Below are 22533 nucleotides of genomic sequence, written 5' to 3'. Positions count from 1 at the left end.
GGTGTATACTTGTAGGTCCTATGTCAGATAACTTTATTATTCATTTAATGGCCTTTAACAACATTCTAGCCACAAGTTCTGGGTAAAGAATAAGACTTTGGTCTGGTTGTGCTATTTTTGCTGTGGTTTTTCTATCATCAGGAATTAGGATTTCATAAGCCAAATTTTCTAACAGCGTTCTAAATAAGATGATGTAGATTCATAGAAGGTGCAAGCCTTTTTCAAATCTTTGATAACTTCCAGATTAAAAGGATTATCTTCTCCTGATTTGACCTGGAGGGCCATTAGGGTCAAGTTCTTCAATCACAGGGTATGCTTATATTCTCAATTCAAATGTATCCCATCCTTTCTCCATTGCTTTAAATAATGCTTCTTATAATCTGAACATAGGAGGTATTAGGAATTTGGGGGGTATTTAAAGAGTTAAAGCTATCATTCTATGATACATTTAAAAAATAGGATTGCTGTAATATTCATATAAGATATTAATGTAAGTAATGATTGAAGATAGCATGTGTATAAGACACATAACATGACCCTTTATATACAGATATATAACCACATGGGATAATGTCTAGGAGAAAAATAGTTCAGTCCATTTCCAACTTATTCTCAGATTTGAATTCCATAGCTTTCTTCAAAACCTTTAGCTAACCTTATCAACAATTTTTTTGCCAAATTGTTAATGACTATCAGTAATGGCAGCATTTCAATTCTTTCACATGAACAATATATCCTGACTTAAACTGTTCCAGTAATCTCAATTTTGTTAGCACAAGTCTTTCTTTCAAATGTATGTATTATTTCCCCTTTCCTCCTCTATTGGATATTTTCCAATTTATATCATAAAGTATCCAAATCCTTCTTGGACATATCCCAGCATATCCATTCCTCTGCCCTTTCTAAAAATTTGTACAGTTTTACTAATAACAGCTATTCTTCTGTCAAGGATTCCCATAATACTAATTAATTATCTGAATGTATTGGCCAAAATCATTTCAAAACTAGTTAATCAATCAATTATCTGAAGCTGAATTCAGAAGTATTCTTTATTAAAATTGCACAGTTGATGAAATTAGACTTTGTATCCTTCCTCTATCCATTATATTTTCCCCTATTACCCTAAATTCCTATTGGCAATCCATGCACGTTCTGTTGCTACTTTCGGTGTTATAATCTAGATGAATGACAAAAATTTCATATGTTAATGCCAAATTGTTAATGCTGTGATTTCGACAAATATTTGCACTTAAGTTGGAGTAATATAAGAACAAAACCAAAGGAATACAATGTTAAATTATAACAGTTTAACCCTAGGAGGGACTATTAAGGATAATCTAGTAGAGTTCCCTCATTTTTAAGTGAAGGAGCTAGGGTCCAGATAGTTTAAATGATATGGACCTCATTACAAAGTATGAACTCATGTTCAATCCCATATTTTCCACGATCTCATCTTGAAAATCTTGCACATCAACTTACCTTTCACTTGTACCAAAAGTCAGATACTAGGGTATCTGGGAAGATTGATTTTTTTTCAATGAAGTGATTTTTATACCTCACAAATAATAGTAGGGACAATACTTGTTATGACTGTCTGAGTTATAGGGGCAGTCCCACAGATAGCATTATTGGGAAGAAAAAATAGCACTTTGTACTGAATAAATTAAATTATTTCAAAACAACATTCATGCCTATCTAAATTAATGAATGGATAAAAAGACTGAGTAGTGAAATTTCTTGAGTTTGAAGCTGGAATAGTTTCTAACATCAAGAAATTATACATTTATTTTAAGAGGGGGAAAATGTTGAAATGCTAGAAATAGGTTTCTTGAAATGTTGCATAGTATAATGGAGTTTACACTAACCTTAGAATGTGGAGACCTGAATTTGAATTCTAATTTTGCTAATAACTAATTGTAAGAGTTTAAACAGACTTCTTCTCAAAATTCCAGTTTATTGTTTTGTAAAATGAGTGTAATTAATCATATAATTATTTTGATACTTTAATGAAATATTTGTCAGATTGTAATAGTGAAAAACTATAGGATTAAGATTATATTATTTCTTCAATTATCTCTCAGGTTATTTTAATGCTTTAAATACATACTACCATTTTTATTTTCTCAAAGGCAGGTCAAGTGAACCCAACAGTTAAATTATATGTTGTGAACTTATATGGACCCACTCATACTTTGGAGCTTATGCCACCTGACAGTTTCAAATCAAGGTATGACATTTTAATTTCACTTTTCTGCGGAAATATTTTATTTGAATTAATATTTCATTGCATCTTAGGAGGCAAAATAAAAACAACTGAAATTTTCTCCATTGATTCTGAAATAAAATTACCATAGGACTAGCAGAAGTCTTGGTGAGTTTTGAGTTTCAATGATTAGCAATCCAATAATAAATCTAAGAGTGCTATGGACATGATGAACTGTGCCTATTGACAAGTGAAGTGATAGAGTTGGAGCAGTTGTTATGGAAGGTAATAGTCAATTGACATTTTTTCTTGAAAACAGTACTGGGCTTTCTAATAAGAATGTTTTTTAAATGAAGTTCTTTTAGAAAACCACAGTCAATGAAACATAAGCATTTTCTAAGAGATTTGGCTACATCTTTCTATTGCCAACATTGCTATTCTTCTCAGTCCAGGATAACTTAAGGATACTTTATCAAGAATAAAAACATGCTGCTTGCAGTGAGTATAATAATTCAAGGGACTAAATAAATATTTTAGATTTAAAGGTAAAAATCCTACTCAATTAGCCAATATCAAATGGCTTTGGTGACCATTGCTTTATAATATGGTTTTAGATCAGATACATCTAGACCATCTTCATTTGATTTTTACTTAGATATCCTACCATCATATTTTCTACATGATCAGGATTATGGAATTAGATAACCATTAGAAGAAATAGTATTTCCTATACTCTAGCTTTTTAAAATGATCCATTAAAAGTGCTTAAGCTATCCTCTCTTGTGAAATCTTAAGGCATATCCTCCGTATTGGAAAAAAGGTTGAGTTCACGTCCAGAATGATGGAGTATTCCATTGCATTTGAAGGACTAGCCTAGTTAAATCTAAAAGGCATATTACTATACTGTCTATAGGAACCTTTTGTTGGGTAAAACTATTAGTAATAATCTAATATGATAGAGAAAGAGGTTCATCAGTGAACAGATTTCCCTAATCAATAAAAGTATGGACTCTTGTGATATTGAAAAAAAAAATAAGAAGAATGGGAGCTGTACATATATTTAGAAAAATGAAGTCATTCATTGGATTAAATAATATATGTGTGTGAAAATATATGCATATGTACATATATATCACACTTGATTTTCAATGGACAGAAAATTTATAAATAATTTTTACAATAAACATTCATATTCACATCTATCCCAAAATCTGGCAAAAAGATAAACTGGTGATACTAATCTGGATTTCAGGACTGTTAGAAAATTTCAATAATATGAATCTATGCCCATGTTGTAAAATAGGTAATAATTTAAATTATAAGTTATAACTTTATTACTAATTTAGATAGCTAATTTTTTTTTTTGCTTCCAAAATCAAGTTGTTTTTATCTGGAAACTTTTAAAAAGGAGGCAGCCATATTGCTTTGGGATCAGAGGGAGCCTAAAAGACAGGGAAACTCTAGAAAAGTATATTTATTTCATTTTTATGATTTTTCCAAAAAAGCATGATCATATATTAATATGTTCTGAATGGAAACCTGATATAAAATGCATATAAAATATGAGTGTATCTATATATGTGTAGATATACATATGTAATGTGTGTTTGTATATGATATTAAGGATTCAATTTTGAAAAACAATTAAGATATCTACTCATTAAAATCAACAACTACTAGTCCAGGTTACTAATAAAGCATGCTACTGACCTATAGACAGGGCAGTCATGAGCTCAAGTTAGAGAATTAGAATACATTTGAGAAATGCCCAGTGTGGTTTACACTTGATGGTACATATTTGCTAATATGTCATTTTGTTTTCCTTAAAAAATAGAGGGCTTTGGGAAAGTAATAGGAAAAGATGTTTTTAAAGCAAAATAAAATGAAAAGAAAGAAAGAATAAGTTATTGACATAGCATTTTAAAACACAAACAAAATAGAACTCCAGAAATAATATAGGACAATTTTGAAAGCTACTGTTAAATTTACTATATGTTAAAAAGAAAAGCAATCTGTATGTAAAAGAGTTTTATGGTTTCATGTACACAATTCTTTTACCCTTATACTTTATGTATGGACATGCTCGTTTTATTGGAGGCACTTTAGTTTAGAATTTTAAAGAAAGAATTGAATGGAGAAGAAGGAATTTCATTTTGGTCTAGTTTTGGATCCCAGAGTATGATAGACAGGGCATGGTCTTGGTAGCATATGATATAAACTTACCACAAGAGGGGAAAATTGTCTTCTTTTATCTGCAATTATCTTCAATTTTGGCTCTGTAATTTGCATTCATAAACCTTTATATTTAATATTAGACTGTGAGTAATACACATTTTAGCCATGTATATATTATTTCATTGGACAAAAGTAAGACTTTTTTCTAATGATTTTATAAAATAGAAATCCAGTTTTGTTGCTACTCTCAATTTCACACATGACAAAAGGATGATAGAAAGTTGATATATTCCTGACGCATCTTTTCCAGAATCAGTATTTTAAATCAACCAGGGTCAAGTAACATGATTAGGATGGAAGGAGTGAGAGGAGTTACCATTTCTTTTTTTTTGAACTACTGACATGTCTTTAAAAACTGTTAGTTCAAGTACCTAAAACTTTTCTTCTTTACATGATGTCTTGATTCTGCTGCTTCCTGCAAAATGGAAAGTTAATGATGTTTTTACAGAGAAATATAAATTATTTTGGAAAAGTAAAACATAGTAAATTTATTGGTATACAATAAACCATACAATTTTATGTATATAATATGCAACTTTTCCTCTCTCTTCTACATTTACTGGCTTTGTTGGATTTAATGTTGAGTTCACAAAATTTCTACACATTCTCTTTAATTCTTTATTCCAAATAAAGAATAAATTGGTCACATTGCTTCTTGATTATACCTTTGAAGAACAGTATTTTTTTAAGTTTGGCTTTGTTTGGAGTACGTAGGCTTTCAACAGGTTTTAAATCAGATTATTTTCTAGGTTCTTGAAACTTATTTATTTTTACATTTAGGATAAATTTCTTAGTCTTTCGTAGTATATAATATGTTACAAGGATGTGTTATAGTATTATTTGCATATATAAAGTTGTTTGTCACAGTTTATGATTTCCACAACTGGAATATTCTAGATCCAATGGAGTTTTCTTTGTAATATGTAAATATTTGGGAGAAAAAGTTTTCAAATATGACAAAAATACAAATGTCATGTGGAATTCTTTTGACAGTGGTTTCACTACAGAATCAAATGAAAATAAAACTCATTATTTTTAAAATTACTTTTAAAAACTAGTCTTAAGATTCCATTCTTTATGTTATGTTCACCATGAGAGTATTGTTTCTTTTTATCAATAGTTAAAAGTTTCTTTGTTTTTGGTTTGATTGTTAAACTGTCATTACTTTCTGTTTTAATTTCATGAAACCTATAGTAATACTGAGGAATTACTAATTTCTCAGTAAGCCATTTAAGATATTTGCCTTTTAGATCATTTCTTACCTTCTGCTAGATCATTACTTATCTTTTATGGATAATTAGACTTTTGCCATAAGAATTGTATGGTTGTTTTTAATTCAATGTTAAATTTCCCCCCAGTTATGTGAGGAAACAAAATTTAGACATTGATGCTTAAGACTTTGACTTCCAGATTCTTTCCCTTCCCCCCTCCTCTTGAACACTCATTGGGAATGTAAACAATTCAATATAAGTTATACATGAGTAGTCATGCAAAACATATGCATAATAGTAATGCAGTGGAAAAAAAACAAAATCCCCCTCCAAAAAACCCAAAAAACAAAAAAAACAAAATAAAACAAACAAACAAACAAAAAAAAAACCTCAAGAAAAATAAGGAAAGTAAAAAAAAAAAAAAAGTATGCTTCAATCTGTATTCAGATACCATTAGTTCTTTCTCTGAGGGTGTATACCATTTTTCATCATAAGGCCTTCAGAGTTGTCTTAAATAACTATATTGCTGAGAATAGTAACATTATTCAGAGTTGATTATCCTACAATATTTGTTTCTTTGTAAACAGTGCATTTCCCTTTGCATCAGCTCATGATTCTCTTTCCAGATTTTTCTGAGATTATTTTGCTCAGCATTTCTAATAGCAATAACTATACACCACACTTTATTCAGCCATTTCCCAAATGAATGACATTCCATTAGTTTTGAATTCTTTGCACCCAGAAAATATGTCCTATAAATCTAAATCCTTTTGCTTTCTGTTTTTATCTCTTTTGGGATACAGGCCTAGTAGTAATATTGCTAAGAAAAGGGTATGTCTGAATGGTTTTACAGACCTTTGGGAATAATTCTGAATTGCTCTAAAGAGTGGTTAAATTAATTCTCAACTCTACCAACAGTGCCTTAATGTTTCAGTTTTTCCCATATCTCCTCTAGAATTTTTCATTTTCCTTTTCTCTCCTATTAGTCAAGCTAATAGGTATATGGTAGTTCTTCAGAATTTTTTAAAATTTGCATTTCTTCAATCAATAGTGAGAGAGGATTTTCCATATGGCTATGAATCCAAACTCAATGTCAATAAAGAAGCAATAAAATGACCATCTGTGAAGTAACTATAAATAATTACTTCATATGAAAATGATCATTTGATCATTTATCTATTGGGGAATGGCTCTTATCTCTGTACATTTAACTTGGTTCTATATTTATGTGAGAAATGAGTTCTTAATTGGGGATTTTTTTTTCAAATTCCTTTTCACAAATTACTTTTCTTTTTTTACTCCATGGTTATTCTATTATCTCTCCTTTATGATAAATCAAGAAACAATAAAACAAAACCAAAAGAACCTAGGAAGATGAATCTCCCTTATTTCAAGAGCTGTAAATACTGTGCCACTAATATGCTACTTATACAATATGTACTAACTTTCAAAAACAAAAACATAATATTCTTTAGGAAATAACAGTGGCAAGCAACTAAACAAAGTTTCTAGATGGAGAAAATTCTTAATGTTCCATTCCTTTTTGGTTTAACATACCCTGCTACCTTATGAAGGAAATCTGCTTGACAAACATAAAGTTAATTTGAATTAGCCTTATTTTTTTAATGTGCCATCTACTCTGAGAGCCCATTTTCAGAGTCCCACTGTATTAGAGACTTGCTCTAGAGTTTATAGATAGATAGATATACATAGATATACCATATATATATATATATATATATATATATATATATAAAACATATATATATACATATGTATATATAGATGCCTTATCTCCAGTATTTGTAAAATCTTATTTGTTTTTATGATACTCCACCACTATGCCTAAGATTATTGTGTCCAAAAAATGTTGGCTCACATAATTACTTTATTTCTAATTTTAATTCTATGAAAATCATTAACATTTATAGATAAGAGTGCTAGACATTAGAGCAGATACAAAATTTGGATAAGGCAGAGATCCTGCTCTAATATAATTATATGTATATATAATAGAAAAAAGGACTCAATCATAATGTAGAAAGGCATAAAGCAAAATGTTATTTTCATGGTTGAATGAGCAATGGTTTTTGCTTATAGAAGTAAACATGGAAGAAGTAGACTTTAAAGGACATATTGGAATTTGATATGCAAAGTGGGAGAAAAGGCCATTCAGTGTAGATAAAGAAAGGTGAGTAGGTTAAAAGTAATTGGAATACCAAAGTGAATATGAGGTAAATCAAAAAAAAAAAAAATACAAATGAAAGCTTTGACATTTTTTGAGCTAAAGAGTTACCTAACCAATTCTATACATAAGGAAGATTATTACTACAATATATTATATTAGAATAATTCTACAGATTAATATATTTGTAGCACTCTTTCAACTCTCTGATCAATGAGCCTCTATTTCAATAACCTTAGCCCTCTCCATAAAACTAGGCCTCACCCCCTTTCATTTCTGATTGCCTGAAGTAACACAAGGAATTCTGCTCCTATATGGAATAATCCCTCTAACATGACAAAAAATTGCCCCAACATCTATCCTCTATTCCTCACTAAAATAATTCACTTAGGATAAATCTTATCCTAATCACTATCTTCCTTGAACATATGGCAAAAATCATTTCAATAATACAAATGTGTCTCCTGACATCAGTTTCTATTTTGTGTAGCCAACTTCTTTGCTCTCAAAAATGAAGCATTCTAAAGAATATCAATTTGATAAAATAATGCATACACAGAAACAGATATTTTGACAAAGAAGCAAATATTTTAACTATATAAAGGATGGACTGCTTTCTACTCTTTCTAATGCCAAATTAATGGGTCTCTATGGAATATAGGTAGAATCGTTAGAAAAGTAAAGATTGAATTGCTTAGCTATATGAACTCAATCGCTGATTTATTATATATTTTAAGAGATTCTATGCTATAGGTGATGACTACTAACAGCTCCATGACACCTGAAGAGTGATTGATTATAAAGCAGTACTCAAGGATTAGGCTCTTAGAGATAATTCTAGTTCATCATTCTCATGATTCTACTGCAGTTATATTAAGTGGCATTCTCTCTAGGATAGTACAATTTTAACATAGCATCATATGTACTGGAGTGTTTTTGTTTTTAGGTCTATATTGATTTATCTATTATGTTTATAACATGGTGTTTTTCCCAACAATCCACATTAGGACTCAAATTGTCAAATGTTTTCATCACCATAACTCTGCTGAGGATAACTCTATATCACATTACCTCATTTTCTTTCCCAAAACAAAAATAAACCAAATTCTGTTTATTCCCTTAATACTATATTAGACTTTTAAAGAATAGCAGAGTTATAAAGAATGGTGAAAGGCAGAAGATGAACAAGATTGATTCATTCCATTCATTTAGTTTATAATTTGCCATTGATGTCATCAAAATAATCTTCATAACTCTAAATATATTTGAACTATTTAGAATGCCCTGTGAAGTACTGAAACTCTTGAGTCAATGCACTGGGGTAAAACAATCCAGCACTTGAGGCTAATTACTTATTGGACAATACTCTATAAGAATATACTTGGAAAATGGCCCTTCCCATTATCCTGTGCTGGCCCAATCATTTAGTGTATACAGAGAATTGTGGGAGGGACTAGGAGGTGCTGTGAGACTAGCAGGAGTCACTTCTGCAAGAGAAACAATGAGGTGATGTCACAGAGATCCTACACGTCCACTCTCTCTTTACTTATACCACTAAAGACCAAGAATAAAGACTTTTGCTCATCCTGACTCCAGCTGATTCTAAGGTACTCAGGGATCTAACATGGTTGCCACATGCCCAAAGTACCTAAATACCTAATTTGAGAAATAATGTTGACCAATAATTGTATGCTTCTTTTAAAATTATTTTAGTAATTTGCTTTGAGTGGAGGTTATAACAGCAGTTTCTATGTGAATCAATCTTCATTGATTCTGATTTTATTTGTTTTTACCTTGAATGATTTATGAATTAATTAGTACTAGTTTGAATTAATTAGAAAATGTTAATGTTAACTAGTGGGTTTTCTCAAATTAATAACAAAGAACTGATTATTAGTTCTCTGAACAAATACTTTCAAAATATTTCTTACTTTCTCAATTGAAATGTTTATTATTAATTTCTCTTAAAACCATTGCTTTTGCTAGAAATTCAGTTTCTGATATTATGAGCCATAAGGAAAGACATGCATTACAACAATTGCTATATAGTGCTAAATATTTTTATCTCAAAATTTGTGTCCGAACTAGAGAATATTATATCACCATGGTGAAGTGGGTGAGCAATACCAAGACTGTAGTGAGATGGTTAAACAGACCGCAGAACATCTCCATTCTGACTGTCTGTGAGACAACTACAGGAGCTTGTAGCAAAGTGAGTATGCGTTCACTTCTTTTTTTTTTTTATTTAATAACATCTGTTTAATGTCCCCTTCTAAAGGGATGTCTGGAATTTTTTTTTATAAAACCATTAAAATTTAAAATAGAAATATAAGGAAAATAAATATGGGCTCCAAAATGAAATCATTCTAAACAGTGTTCCTGAGAGTCCTTTGATCTTTACAGCTTGTTAGAAATAATCGAGAACAATTATCTTCTGTGGTCAAAAAGAATATACTTTTCTTTTCTTTTCTTTTTTTTTAAGTAAAAAGGTCATAGGCAACAAGGTCACATTAGTTAATATCCTGTGCTAGATTTCTGATCCATCATCTTTTCCCACAAATGGAGCAAGTTTGTGAAACAATTATTTCAATGGTAATTAACTTGAGAACAATTTTATTTTTTTTCTCTCCTTTGAAAAATGTTAGCTGTCATGTGGAGGAAGGAGGTGAGGAGGCAGTTGATATTGACAAAATATAATTTAAAAGAGAAAAATGACATTGTCATACAAATGGAACTTTAAAAACTTAGAAGTTTAATTTAATTTTTAAAATTGGTTGCAATTACATTTTTATTTTCTTCTTCCCTCTTGTATACACCAAAAAAAATACACAGGAAAAGTCTATATCTCTACTCTATTATCTATAGATAAGGTGGGTAGGTGATAATAAAATGGAATAATTTTGATTTTTGTTGTTAGTAAAAGAAATATTTCTCAGCAATACAATCATAAATGTACTCATACACATATTTATTTGTAGCTGCACATGTGCAAGAGTTGGCAATATAAAAATTTTAAGTATACACACATTTTATATACATATATATATATATATACACACATTTGTATTTATTTATATATGTCATATATATTCTGAAAAATCATGAAATACATACATTTCCCTCTATATAATAAATATATAAAATGTCAGCTCTACATAACAATTTTATTTATGTATGTTTTGATATATAAATATAAATTTGCATTATTTATATGTATTTTAAAAGTTGAAGATATATATATAGGGGTATGTATATATATATATATATATGTGTGTGTATGTATAAAATTAAAGATGCATGGATAATATATATGTAGTCACTGCACATACACTTATTTGTATATTCATATATACATATGTGTTTGTGAATGTCAACTTTTTCCATCTGATCATGACTAAAAATGTTTCTTTCTTCTTTACTAATTAACTAGTTGTATAGTCACAAGTGAACAAAAACAAATAGCCAAAATTAAATAAAACCCTGAACTTTTATTATTCTAGCATTGGGAGAAATACTTATTTTTTCCATTTAAATAATGTACCTTATCAGAATATTAAAAGGTAAATAAAGTGGATTCAGTACATGTAGATGGTAGAGAATTTATCCTTTATTAATAGGACAATTGCAATTTTCCCTTATACTTTGCCTGAATAACATAAGCCTCTCCTAGCTCAGGCTTAATTGTTGTTATTGTTAATGTTTCCTACAGATAGATTCTCAAATACAGTCACAAATGAGTTATTTATTTGAAGGTGTACATATTTTCTTAATTAGGAATTCCAAAATATTCAACTTTTTTTGATGGTTGCTTATGTAATGAACATTTTCAAGGGTTAGAATTTCAAGTATGCTCCTCTATTTCTATTTAGCAGATATCATCAACCAATGTATGCCTAAAACTGTTTATATATTCTGAGCACTGAAAAATACAAGAGCCAATGTCTCCCCTATGAATGCCTCAAATTTTTCTGTGTATTGGAGAAGATTATCAGGACAAATATATTTTCCCTTTTATGTAGCAGCTACTATTAGCTTGTTAATATCCTGGAATTACTCATGGTCAACTGTGATCTAAAGAGACATGTCATAGCTCTTAGCCATATATTCTCTGTAATTCTTGAATATATTCATCCAGTTTTCATAAGGCTATTGCTTGCCTAGTGATCAAGCTATATTTATTTCAAAGAATAATAAAAATTTGGACAAATCATGCAACATAGGTGAACAATAAGTCATCTATGCATAGTTCAATATAATAGTCAAAATATGTCAGTGGGTGAGAAGACAGAGTTATAGACTGAGAGAACTGATTTACTGAACCATTACTTAACAGGGATATTTAAATATGAGGTAGAATATTATTCCTGCACAATAAATATTTCAGAGTTAAACTTCCAATTCCAGCATATCAATATAAATCTTATTTCTACAATGCAACAAATGTAAGTCAAATTCATCTAAAAATGGCATCAAGGAATTGACAAATAGCCACATTATATTATCTTGTTTGAATAAACATTTTTGTCATTTATCTCATTAAAGAAATATATAAGTCCCTCATAAAATAGTTTTTGAGGCATTTGGGGTTAAGTGACTTGCCCAGGGTCATGCAACTAGGAAGTATTAAGTGTCTGAGACCAGATTTGAATTCAGGTTCTCCTGACTTTAAGGTTGGTGCTCTATAGCTGCCCCCATAAAGTAGATTTTTAAATTAAATTATGGTATTTAATTTTTTTCAAACTGAAAAAATACCAAAATAAATGATTTACATTGAGAGAAAAATTAAGAGTAATGTCCATGATTAATCATTTTAAACTTGGTTGTGTGCCAATTTCTTTTGAACACCTTAACTATTATTACTTACCAGGTGAAGCCTAAAGGTAAAAATAAAAAATGGGTAGGGATGTTCAGAAACTATAACCTATCAAAGGGATCTTGGTTTTGGGAAAAAATGCGTTTTAATCTAAGTGTTTAAAATTCAGAAAGAATTCAATGTAAAGTTGTGTTCATAGTTAAATAATCATATAATTATCATTTCCTATTTAAGCATTTAGATTTTTTTTAATGATAGTAAGGACAAAAGACTTTTCTAGTATAGGAACCAGAAGAGGAAAAATAAATGTAATTGAAAAAATTAAATCCTTCTAATGCATGCAAATACAGGTGTGTAGACATCTTATGGAATAAATTGTTTCATTTCAGAAATATGAGATGACATCAGACGTGTGGCTTTCTAAACAGGTACAGTATGTATGACGTTTAACTTCTCAACTGGTGGACATTTGAATTGTCTTATTCATCTCTTTCTGATGAATTCTATTTAAACTGATTTTAAAAGATGTAACAGGCAAAAATAAAAATGTTCTAATTAAATTAAAATTGAATAAAAATAAAGTCTCTTTCATTTAAAAGTTAATTTTAATTTTTGTTTTTTCCCATAAATGTTATTATTAATATGTATATTTATGTATATATACATAGGTAGATAGATAGAGATATGTCAACCTTATATATACATATATATATGATATATAGATATATCTATATATCTATTTATAGATATATAGACATATATGTATATGTTTTCTTCAAGTTATAATAGTTACACATATTTTACATATATAATATAGACTCAATGCTTTTTGAAGAAGTTATATAAAAACATCTATATGATTTATTATTTTGTTTTCCTGGGGAAAATACAAAAAATAGCTGAGATGATTATGTGTATAATTCAGCATAGAAACCCTATGTCATTGACCAAAGCAACAAGAAAAAATGCAATTGAAAGTTCAACCTAACTTGATGGGTGGTCTATATTAATCAAATTAACTTTTTTGAATCCCCTCCAGGAAATAACAATACTCCACATGTCCTTAATAGGAGCTTCATAAGTTTTGAAAGAATAAATGAAACTAATTTCACCTGTCATTTCACAGGTGAGGCAATTGAGGTCATGTCAGGTTAAGTAACATTCCTAAAATCAAATATCTCATTAATATAGTTAGAATGAGATTCTGGGTCTTCTTCTAGGTAGAGGTGCAGGTAAGAATTATAGGGTCTATGACATTTTAGGGTTACAAGATTGGCAATTTCAGAATACAAGATGCACTAGTAAGGCACCAAAAGTGGGGGAAGGACCAGCATGGCTCAAAGAAGCTCACCAGAACTTCAGATGGAAAATGAAAGCAATGTAACCAGAAAAGCACTGTACTGTATGATGCCTGGGAAGAAACTGCAAATTAGGAGACTATTAGGCAGAAGAATCTCCTTGGTCATCATTTGTTTTTTATTGTAATGCCATAATTTGTTAACTGAGGGTGAATTCCACAGTAGTCATAACTCTATGCCTGACTTCTAGTTCAGTGCTGTATCTATTATACCACATGATAAAAAGCTAAGCAAATATTAACTTAACACAACTATTTACTGTGAGGGTGGGGTTCATAACTATTTTCTCAAGAGAAGGACTATTAGGCCTAGCATTTACTAAATTAAAATTTTGCTTGCTAAATAAGTCTGTTTTCTACCACTCTAAAAATTACACTTAGTTAAAGTAACATCCCCAAAATAGTCAGACTCAGTTTTCCACTTTACATAAAGCTGAGTTAGATATCAAAAAGCAAACCAAAAAATAAGGATGTTGTTTTAATATAAATTATGTAATATATATATGTAACTTATATATGATTTAATATAAATTAATATAAATATAAAATTTAGTATACACTCAAGGTATTTAGACATGATATTTTCCCTTTTTGAATTTTTTTCAAATCTAGCAGAAATGCATATTATTTTTGGAGTATGCTGTCTTCAGTTAAATTTAGATGTAGGCATGTAGAATGGTATTGTTTTGAGAGGTCCTTAAAATGATTTGTTTTCAGCTGTATAGAAACATAATGTGGTTGAGAAGATTTACTCATGATTTTTTATTCTTTTTTTTTTTACTGCTTTGAATGGGAGTGTTCTTTTTTAATGGTAACTAACTAATTTTCTTAAAAATGGAAAATTAAGCTTGACAGTCTAAGTCAGCTAAAATAAAAAGTAAAACATGAAAGTAAATCCCAAAGTACATTCATTAAGTTAACACTCTGCAAAAAAAGGATAAAATAGTCCAAATGATTATATTAAAATTTGTGTTAAGTCAAAACTATACAGAAATATTTTCTGAACAGATATTATTTCAAATAATATTAATAAAATATTTAATAACTATACTCAAATGAAGTCATAGTATGCAACTTATATTAGTATATCAATAGATAGAATCTATGAAATGGGTTACACCATGTGATGCTACCAAAAAGCATTTCACAGACAATCCAACAAAATTCAACCAGCACTATGTTGCTAAAGAAACACTGAACAAATTCACTGAAAAATTGTGGTCAGAATTTCATTTGCCACTGGAATTTTCTTGAATGTTTGTTGTTGCAGTTATTGTTGTTGTTATATTATTATTTTTATTTTATGAAGCTTATCAACTTTCCTACTAACATATTTAATGAGTAAAAAATATCAAACAATCCATCAATTTATGCAATAATAGCATTACTATCTGAATTCCTAGTCTTTAAGACAGTACTCTTGGATTATTGTATTAGAGCTATATTAACTAATGTAAAAATGATATAAAAAAGAAAAGACTAAAAACTTATCTTGTGCAAATTATATTCAACCAAATAAAAACAACATTTTAGATAAGGCTCAGATTTTATTTAGTGTAAGAGCACTATGTACTAGGTGGAAGGTTATACACCAAACTATATAAACAGATGGTGAGAAAATTTTGAGTTTGAGCAACAAAATACTGTATGATGTCACAATTGAATTCCTGGCCTTTTTTAAAAATGAATAGGTAGAAATAAAAAAAAAAATAACTCAATCTGTAAATTTTTTATATCACTTTTAAACTAACACAGAAATGTATGAGTGTGAATTTCACCTGACGACCAATATCTATTTCTCTGACTCACTCAACTATGATGTGAGAATAGTATGGTATAAGAACAAGTGAGGAACAAATCCCACTTATCTTACTCTCATATGTCTTGCACTCTGCACTGTGGAAAGCAAATTCAAACTTAGTAATATTTGTTAACCTTGTACTCCTTACCCAAACCATTATCGAAGATAATTTTGAATAGTACTATATACTTAGCCAACCACAAGTTTCCTGTGCCCTTTTTTTTAAATGATAAAAAAGGGCTTTATAATGAAGATAGGAAAAGTGAGAACACAAACCTGAAAGATGACAACAATAGTGTCAAGCTCAAAAGGTCTCTTAGAAGAGCTCAGAAAGAACCTTAGAGAAATAGAAAAAATAGGGAGAAAAATGAGAGCTATGCAGGTAAATTATGAATGTTTTGGGAAAAGCCAGCAGCTGTAAATATACTATATGCGCGCGTGCGCACACACACACAAACACACACACACACACACACACACACACACACACACAAACACACACACCGAAGAACACACATACTGAGGAAAAAAAAAAAAAAAAAACCCTAAAATATTATTGGCAAAACAGAGAAAGAAACAATTATTTAAAAATGAATTTGGTAAAATCAAAAAAAAAAATCTACTGCACAAAACAACTCCTTTAACAGTACAATTGGTCAAATGTAAAAGGAGACTAAAAAAAAAAAAAAAAAGCTGACAAAGAAAATAATTCATTAAAAATTAGAATTGAACAAATGGAAGGGAATAACTGGATGAAATATCTAGGATGTGTCAAACAAAAATTTAAAAAGAAAAGAAAAAAAGAAGGAAATATAAAATGCCAATTTTCATCTGGAAAATTGATTCAAGAGAAATAATCTAATAATTATTTGACTACCTGAAATCTATGATCACAAAAAGAGCCTGGATAACAACTTTCAAGAAATGATACATATAGAGTAAAGAATATGTGTGAATAAAAACTGCTCTGATATCCTTGAACCAGAGGTCAAAATGCTACTTAAAGAATCTATCAATCACCTCATGAAAAAGACTCCCAAATGAAAAATCCAATGAATTTTGTAATTTAATTACAGAATTATCAGATCAAGGAAAGAAAATACTACAAGAAGCCAGAAAGAAATAATATGAAGAGCCGTGATCAGATTTACTAATGACATAGTAGCTTCTACAATAAGGGACTGGGTCAGGGAGGAGGGCGAGCTCTGGATGATATTCCAGAAGCCAAAGAAGATTGGACTACAATCAAGAATCAACTACTAAAAAAAATTGAGAATTATCTCTCAGGGGAAAATTTGGACATTCCATAAAATAGGTAATTTTCAATTATTTCTAATGAAAAGAACAGAACTGAACAGAAAATTTGATTTTCAAAAACAAAAATCAAGAAAAACATAAAATTTAAACAGATTAGAAAAATTCAATATGTCTTTTAAATATAAAAAATGTATTAGATCCTTACATAGGAAGATTATATTTGTAATTCTTGAGGACTGTATGTATGAGGACAATTAGAAAGGGTATACTTAGACAGAAGATGTGGGTAAAAGTGATGATTTATTTAAAAGCATAAAAGGGATAGGAAAAGGGTAGTACTGGAGGAGAAAAAAGGAGAAATAAAATGGGGCAAATTACATCACATGAAGAGGCACAAATGACCTACTGAATTAGAGGAAAAAAGGCAGGTGGATGAACATTGTTTGAACCTCATTCCCACCGGATTTGGTTCAAAAAGGGAATAATATATGTATTTAGTGTGGTATAAAAATATGTCACATTTTATAGGAAAGTAGGAGAGAAGAGGGAAGAATGGAAGAGGCTAATAGGAGGAAAGGCAGAAGTAGCAAAGGAAAGGGATAAGTGGGAGGTGATGAGGGAGGGCAGATTGAAGGAGGTAGGGATTAGAAACAAAACACTGGTGAGTAATGAAAAAGTGAAAGAAAGAAAAACTATAAAAGGGAAAAATAGAATGGCAGGAAATATAGTTAGTAATCTTAATTTATTATAAATGGTATGAACTCTCCTATAAAGATAAAACAGATAGCTAAGTGGATCAAAAGCCAGATCCTATAATATTTTGGTGACAAGAAACACATATGAAACAGAGAGATACATAAAAAAATAAAGATAAAAGACTAGAGCAGAATCTATTATCCTTCAGCTGAAGTTTAAAAAAAGGAGGAATAATGATCTTGATTTTTAGATCAAGCAAAAGTAAAAATATAATATATAATGAAAAGAAACTACATCTTGCTAAAAGGTACCATAGATAATGGGATAAGATCAATGCTAAATATATATACCTCCAAGAGATATAGCACACAAATGTTTAGAGAAGGTAACTGAGTTGCAAGAAGAAATACACAGTAAAATTATATTGATGGAAGGATTTCAACCTCCCTCTCTCAGAAATAGATAAATCTAACCACAAAATAAGCAAGAAAGAAGTTAAGGAGTTGAATATAATTTTAGAAAATTTAGATATGATTTCTCTGAAAAAAATTGATGGAGATAGAAAGGAATAGATCTTTTCTCAGCAGTTCATGGCACCTATGCAAAAATCAACAACGCACTATGGGGAAAAAAAAAAGCCTCACAATAAAATGCAAAAAGGCAGAAATATTAAATGCATCCTTTTTAGATAATGACGCAATAAAGTTATGTGAAGTAAAGGCCAGTGATGAATAGATTAAAGATTAATTGGAAATTAAATAAACTAATCCTCAATAATGAGTGGGTCAAAGAAGAAATCATGCAAACAATAAAACATTTTCATCCAAGAAAATGATAATGTGAGAACTTATGTAATGCTATCAAAGCAAGTTTTTTTTTTTAAATCGCTAAATTCTTGTGTAAATAAAATAAAGAGAAAATAATGAATTAAACACAAAACTAAGAAAAACTAAGCAAAGAACAAATTAAAAATACCCAATTAAATGCTAAATTAGAAATTCTGAAATTCAAAGTAAAGATCAAATTAATTGAAAGTAATAAAATTAAATTAATGAATAAAAACAGAGAGTTGATTTTATTTTAAAAAATAGAGAAAACTTAGATCAATTTGATTAGAAAAAGGAAAGAAAGGGGTTCCAGGTAGAGCCAAGACAGTAGACAGAAGCTAGGAGTGTGTTCAGTGTTTCCTTGTTTCCCTTGAAAAACACATGAAATCAAGTCTCTGAACAGAGTGTAGAATAATAGGCTTACAAAGAGACAGAAATGATTTTATAGTTCAAAATAGATTGGAAGGACTTCAAGAAAGTTCAATCCCATGGAGTGAAAGCCCAACTAAGAGGACATCTAGGAAAGATAGTAGGAGTGTTTTAATTACAGCAAATCAGCAATCTTTATCATGAGTCAGTAAAACAGTAGTAGAGCAAGCAAGAGGGACACAGTCACAGCACAGAAGGTAAATTGTTAGCCTGAGAAACAGGCAACAATATCAGGAACTAGGTCAGCCTACCCCCAGTGCTTTGAGCAAGCCACCAAACACAAAGGTTCTCTGTGCTTAAACCCAAGGTTCAAATCTGTACCACAAGGTTGGAACAGAGTCCCCTGTACTGAAAGAGCAGAGCTTGCTTTAAAAGTCATGAAACTTGGAGGTGCAAAGAGAAATAAAATAAAAAAAGAAAATGAGTAAAAACAAACAAACAAAAACAAAACAAAAACAAACAAAAACAAAACAAAAACAACAAAAACAGAAAAGGATTGTGACCATAACAAACCTGCTATGATGTCAGAGAAAATCAAAACATCAACTCAGAAGAAGAAAAAAACTGACTCCCTATAAACCTCAAAGGTAGACATGAATTGGTTTCAAGTCCAAAGAGCCTTCTTGGAAGAGCTCATTAAGAATTTCAAAAATCAAATAAGAGATAGAAGAAAAACAACTGAATGGAATGAGAAGTATGAAAAAAGAGTCAACAGTTTGGAAATGGAACAATAAAAATTGAAGAAAATAATTCCTTGAGAATAAAATTGGCCCCCCAAAGGGCGTGAAGTCAAGATGGTGTAGAGCAGACATGGTTTTCTGTGGCCTCCTCTGACCTTCTCTCAAACCAACAGCAGCTTAAGCCTCTGAACTGGTTTTGAAGTGATAGAAGCCACAAATATCTGGAGCACAACACATTTCCAGAAGAAGATACTTTGGAAGTACTTCAGAACAAGTCTGTTTTATTCTGGCAGGGAGGACAGTATGTTAAGCCTAAATCCCAGAATAGGGAATCTGTGACAAGGAGCTGAGACAGGGAGCCAGAGCATTGTAGTATCCGTGATTTGGGAAATATTTTATAATGGTCTTTGGCGACTCCGTCATGGATGTAAGTGGGTGGTTTAGCAGATTGATGTAAAATCATCCAAAAGCAAATTCAAAAAGCAATTGTAAGCCACAGAGGCCATAGAAGAACTCAGGACCTGGATGATTACCCAACACCAAAGTCATTTAACATAACTGCCGCAGGGCACATTAAAACAAATGTCACCCCTTTGCCTTAAGAGAAGATTTCAACCCCTTAAAAAAAGAGCAAAAAACCAAAAAGGGCTTTGACCATAGGCAATGTTTATGGAGAGGAGAACAGATATCAAACCCTGAGGTTCCTAAAGGGAAATCAATATCAGATGGAGCTCCAAAGGGAGATATGAGCTTCATGAGCTGGTCCCCATTTCACAAAGCTTTCTTAAACATTTCAAAAAAGGATCTTAAAAGAGAGTTAGAAGAAAAATAGGGAAAAGAATGAGATCTTTGCAAAAGGGTATGGGAAAGGGAAAAACAAAAAAAACAAAACAAAACAAAACAAAACAAAACAAAACAAAAAAAACAGAAATTATCTGAAGAAAACTCCTTAAAAATAGATTTGATAAAATGTGAAAAGCATATAATTCCCTACAAAACAGATTTGATAAAATGGAAAAATCATATAACTCCTTACAAAATAGATATGAAAAAGATACCAACTCACTGAAAAACACAATTTATAAAATGGAAAAATAAAACCTGGGAAGAAAAACAAATGTGCAAACAGTTTACACTCATTTCCCAGTGTTCCTTTTCTGTGTGTAGCTGATTCTGTCCATCATTGATCAATTGGAACTGAATTAGATCTTCTCTTTGGTGAAGATATCCAATTCCATCACAATACATCCTCATACAGTATTGTTGTTGAAGTGTATAATGTTCTGCTCATTTCACTCAGCATCAATTCATGCAAGTCTTTCCAAGCTTCTCTGGATTTAACATATATTTTAACAAGTTTAACATATTTTGGATTACTTGCCTTTGGAAATAGGGGAAAATTTGGAACACAAGGTTTTCTAAGGGTCAGTACTGAAAAATTGTCTGTGCTTATGTTTTGAAAATAATAAGCTTTAAAAAAACAACAACACTCAATATTCAAGGAATTAGAGTATCTTATTCAAAAACCAAAACATCACTCTTTGTTCATAAGATCCTAAAGAATCAACTTAATAAAACATACTAGAAACTATTAACAATTTTAGAAATGTTGCAGAGTATAAAATAAGACAACATATATAATTGGTATTTCTATATTACCAACAAATCTCAAAGAAAGAGTTAGAAAGAGAAATTTCACTTAATATGACTGTACATGACATAAAATATTTTGGAGTGTACCTGCCAAGACAAACCCAAGAATTATATGAACACAGTTATAAACACATCTTACACAAATAAAATCAGATCTAAACAATTTGGAAAATGTTAATTGTTTATGTGTAAGCTGAGCTAATAATAACAATGACAATTCTACCGAAATTAATCAACTTCTTCAGTGCTATACCAACCAAAATACTTTGTGTCCAAATACAGTGCCAAAAATACTTTATCTAGAATAATAAAATTCATCTGAAAAATTAAAAAAACAAGAATTCTCAATGAATTAATGCAAAATTTTAAAGGAAAGAGGCCACTTATACCAGACCTAAAATTATATTATGAATTAGCATTCTTCAAAATCATTTGATTAGGTTAGTGATTTATATTTTTTTTTATTTTCTTGTGTATGTTTTTTTTCTTTTGATCTGATGACATGCTCAATATATCATATATGAACATATGTTTAAAAGAATTGCATAATATTCAACCTTAATCAGGTTGCTTGCTATCTTGGGGAAGAGGAAGGTAAGGGAGGGAGAGAAAAAAATTTAGAACACAAAAGTTTTACAAAAATGAATTTTGAAAACTAACCCTATATGTATTTGAAAAAAATAATGTAATATTAAAGAGAATTAGATGAGAGAATATTTGCAGAACAGTGTCAAATTTGGAATATGGATACTTATGATCATCATAAGCTTTTGTATAGTTCTTTAAGATTGCAAAAATTATTAACAGGTATCTGATATATAGATTGAACTAATTAGTTTCTGAAAAACTTTGCAATTCTAAGAATTATAATTCTTTAAATATTCATGTATGATGTATATACATATATATAGCTAACATTAATATATAACATTCTAATTTTATTTACCATTCTCTTCTAAGCATTCTCCCCCACAAATGTGCTCTATTTTATAGCACTTGTTAGGCATAGATCTGTGTACATTTGAAACTAATAATACTTTTTTATATCCTAGAATTTGAATGTTTTACTAATTTTTACTCAATTTTAAAATTATTTTTGAGAAATGGATTTTGATATAATTATTATATTGCACCATTGTGAGTGAATTCATTTATTTCTAACACAAAGATCAGATTTTTGCATGTC

At 30.0% G+C, this 22533-nt stretch overlaps 1 protein-coding gene across 1 annotated transcript in view; it reads left to right on the top strand.

Moving 5' to 3' along the window:
- Positions 1-22533, top strand: part of DPP10 (dipeptidyl peptidase like 10) — an 887847-nt gene that overhangs the window by 818494 nt on the left and 46820 nt on the right. Inside the window, 3 exon segments of the mRNA XM_074301856.1 lie at positions 2130-2227; positions 9923-10046; positions 13037-13075. Of these exon segments, the coding sequence (XP_074157957.1) occupies positions 2130-2227; positions 9923-10046; positions 13037-13075 (261 nt within the window).

The sequence above is a fragment of the Sminthopsis crassicaudata genome, chromosome 3, assembly GCF_048593235.1.
Source record: "Sminthopsis crassicaudata isolate SCR6 chromosome 3, ASM4859323v1, whole genome shotgun sequence".
Lineage (NCBI taxonomy): Eukaryota > Metazoa > Chordata > Mammalia > Dasyuromorphia > Dasyuridae > Sminthopsis > Sminthopsis crassicaudata.
This window is presented reverse-complemented; position numbering and strand designations above follow the sequence as displayed.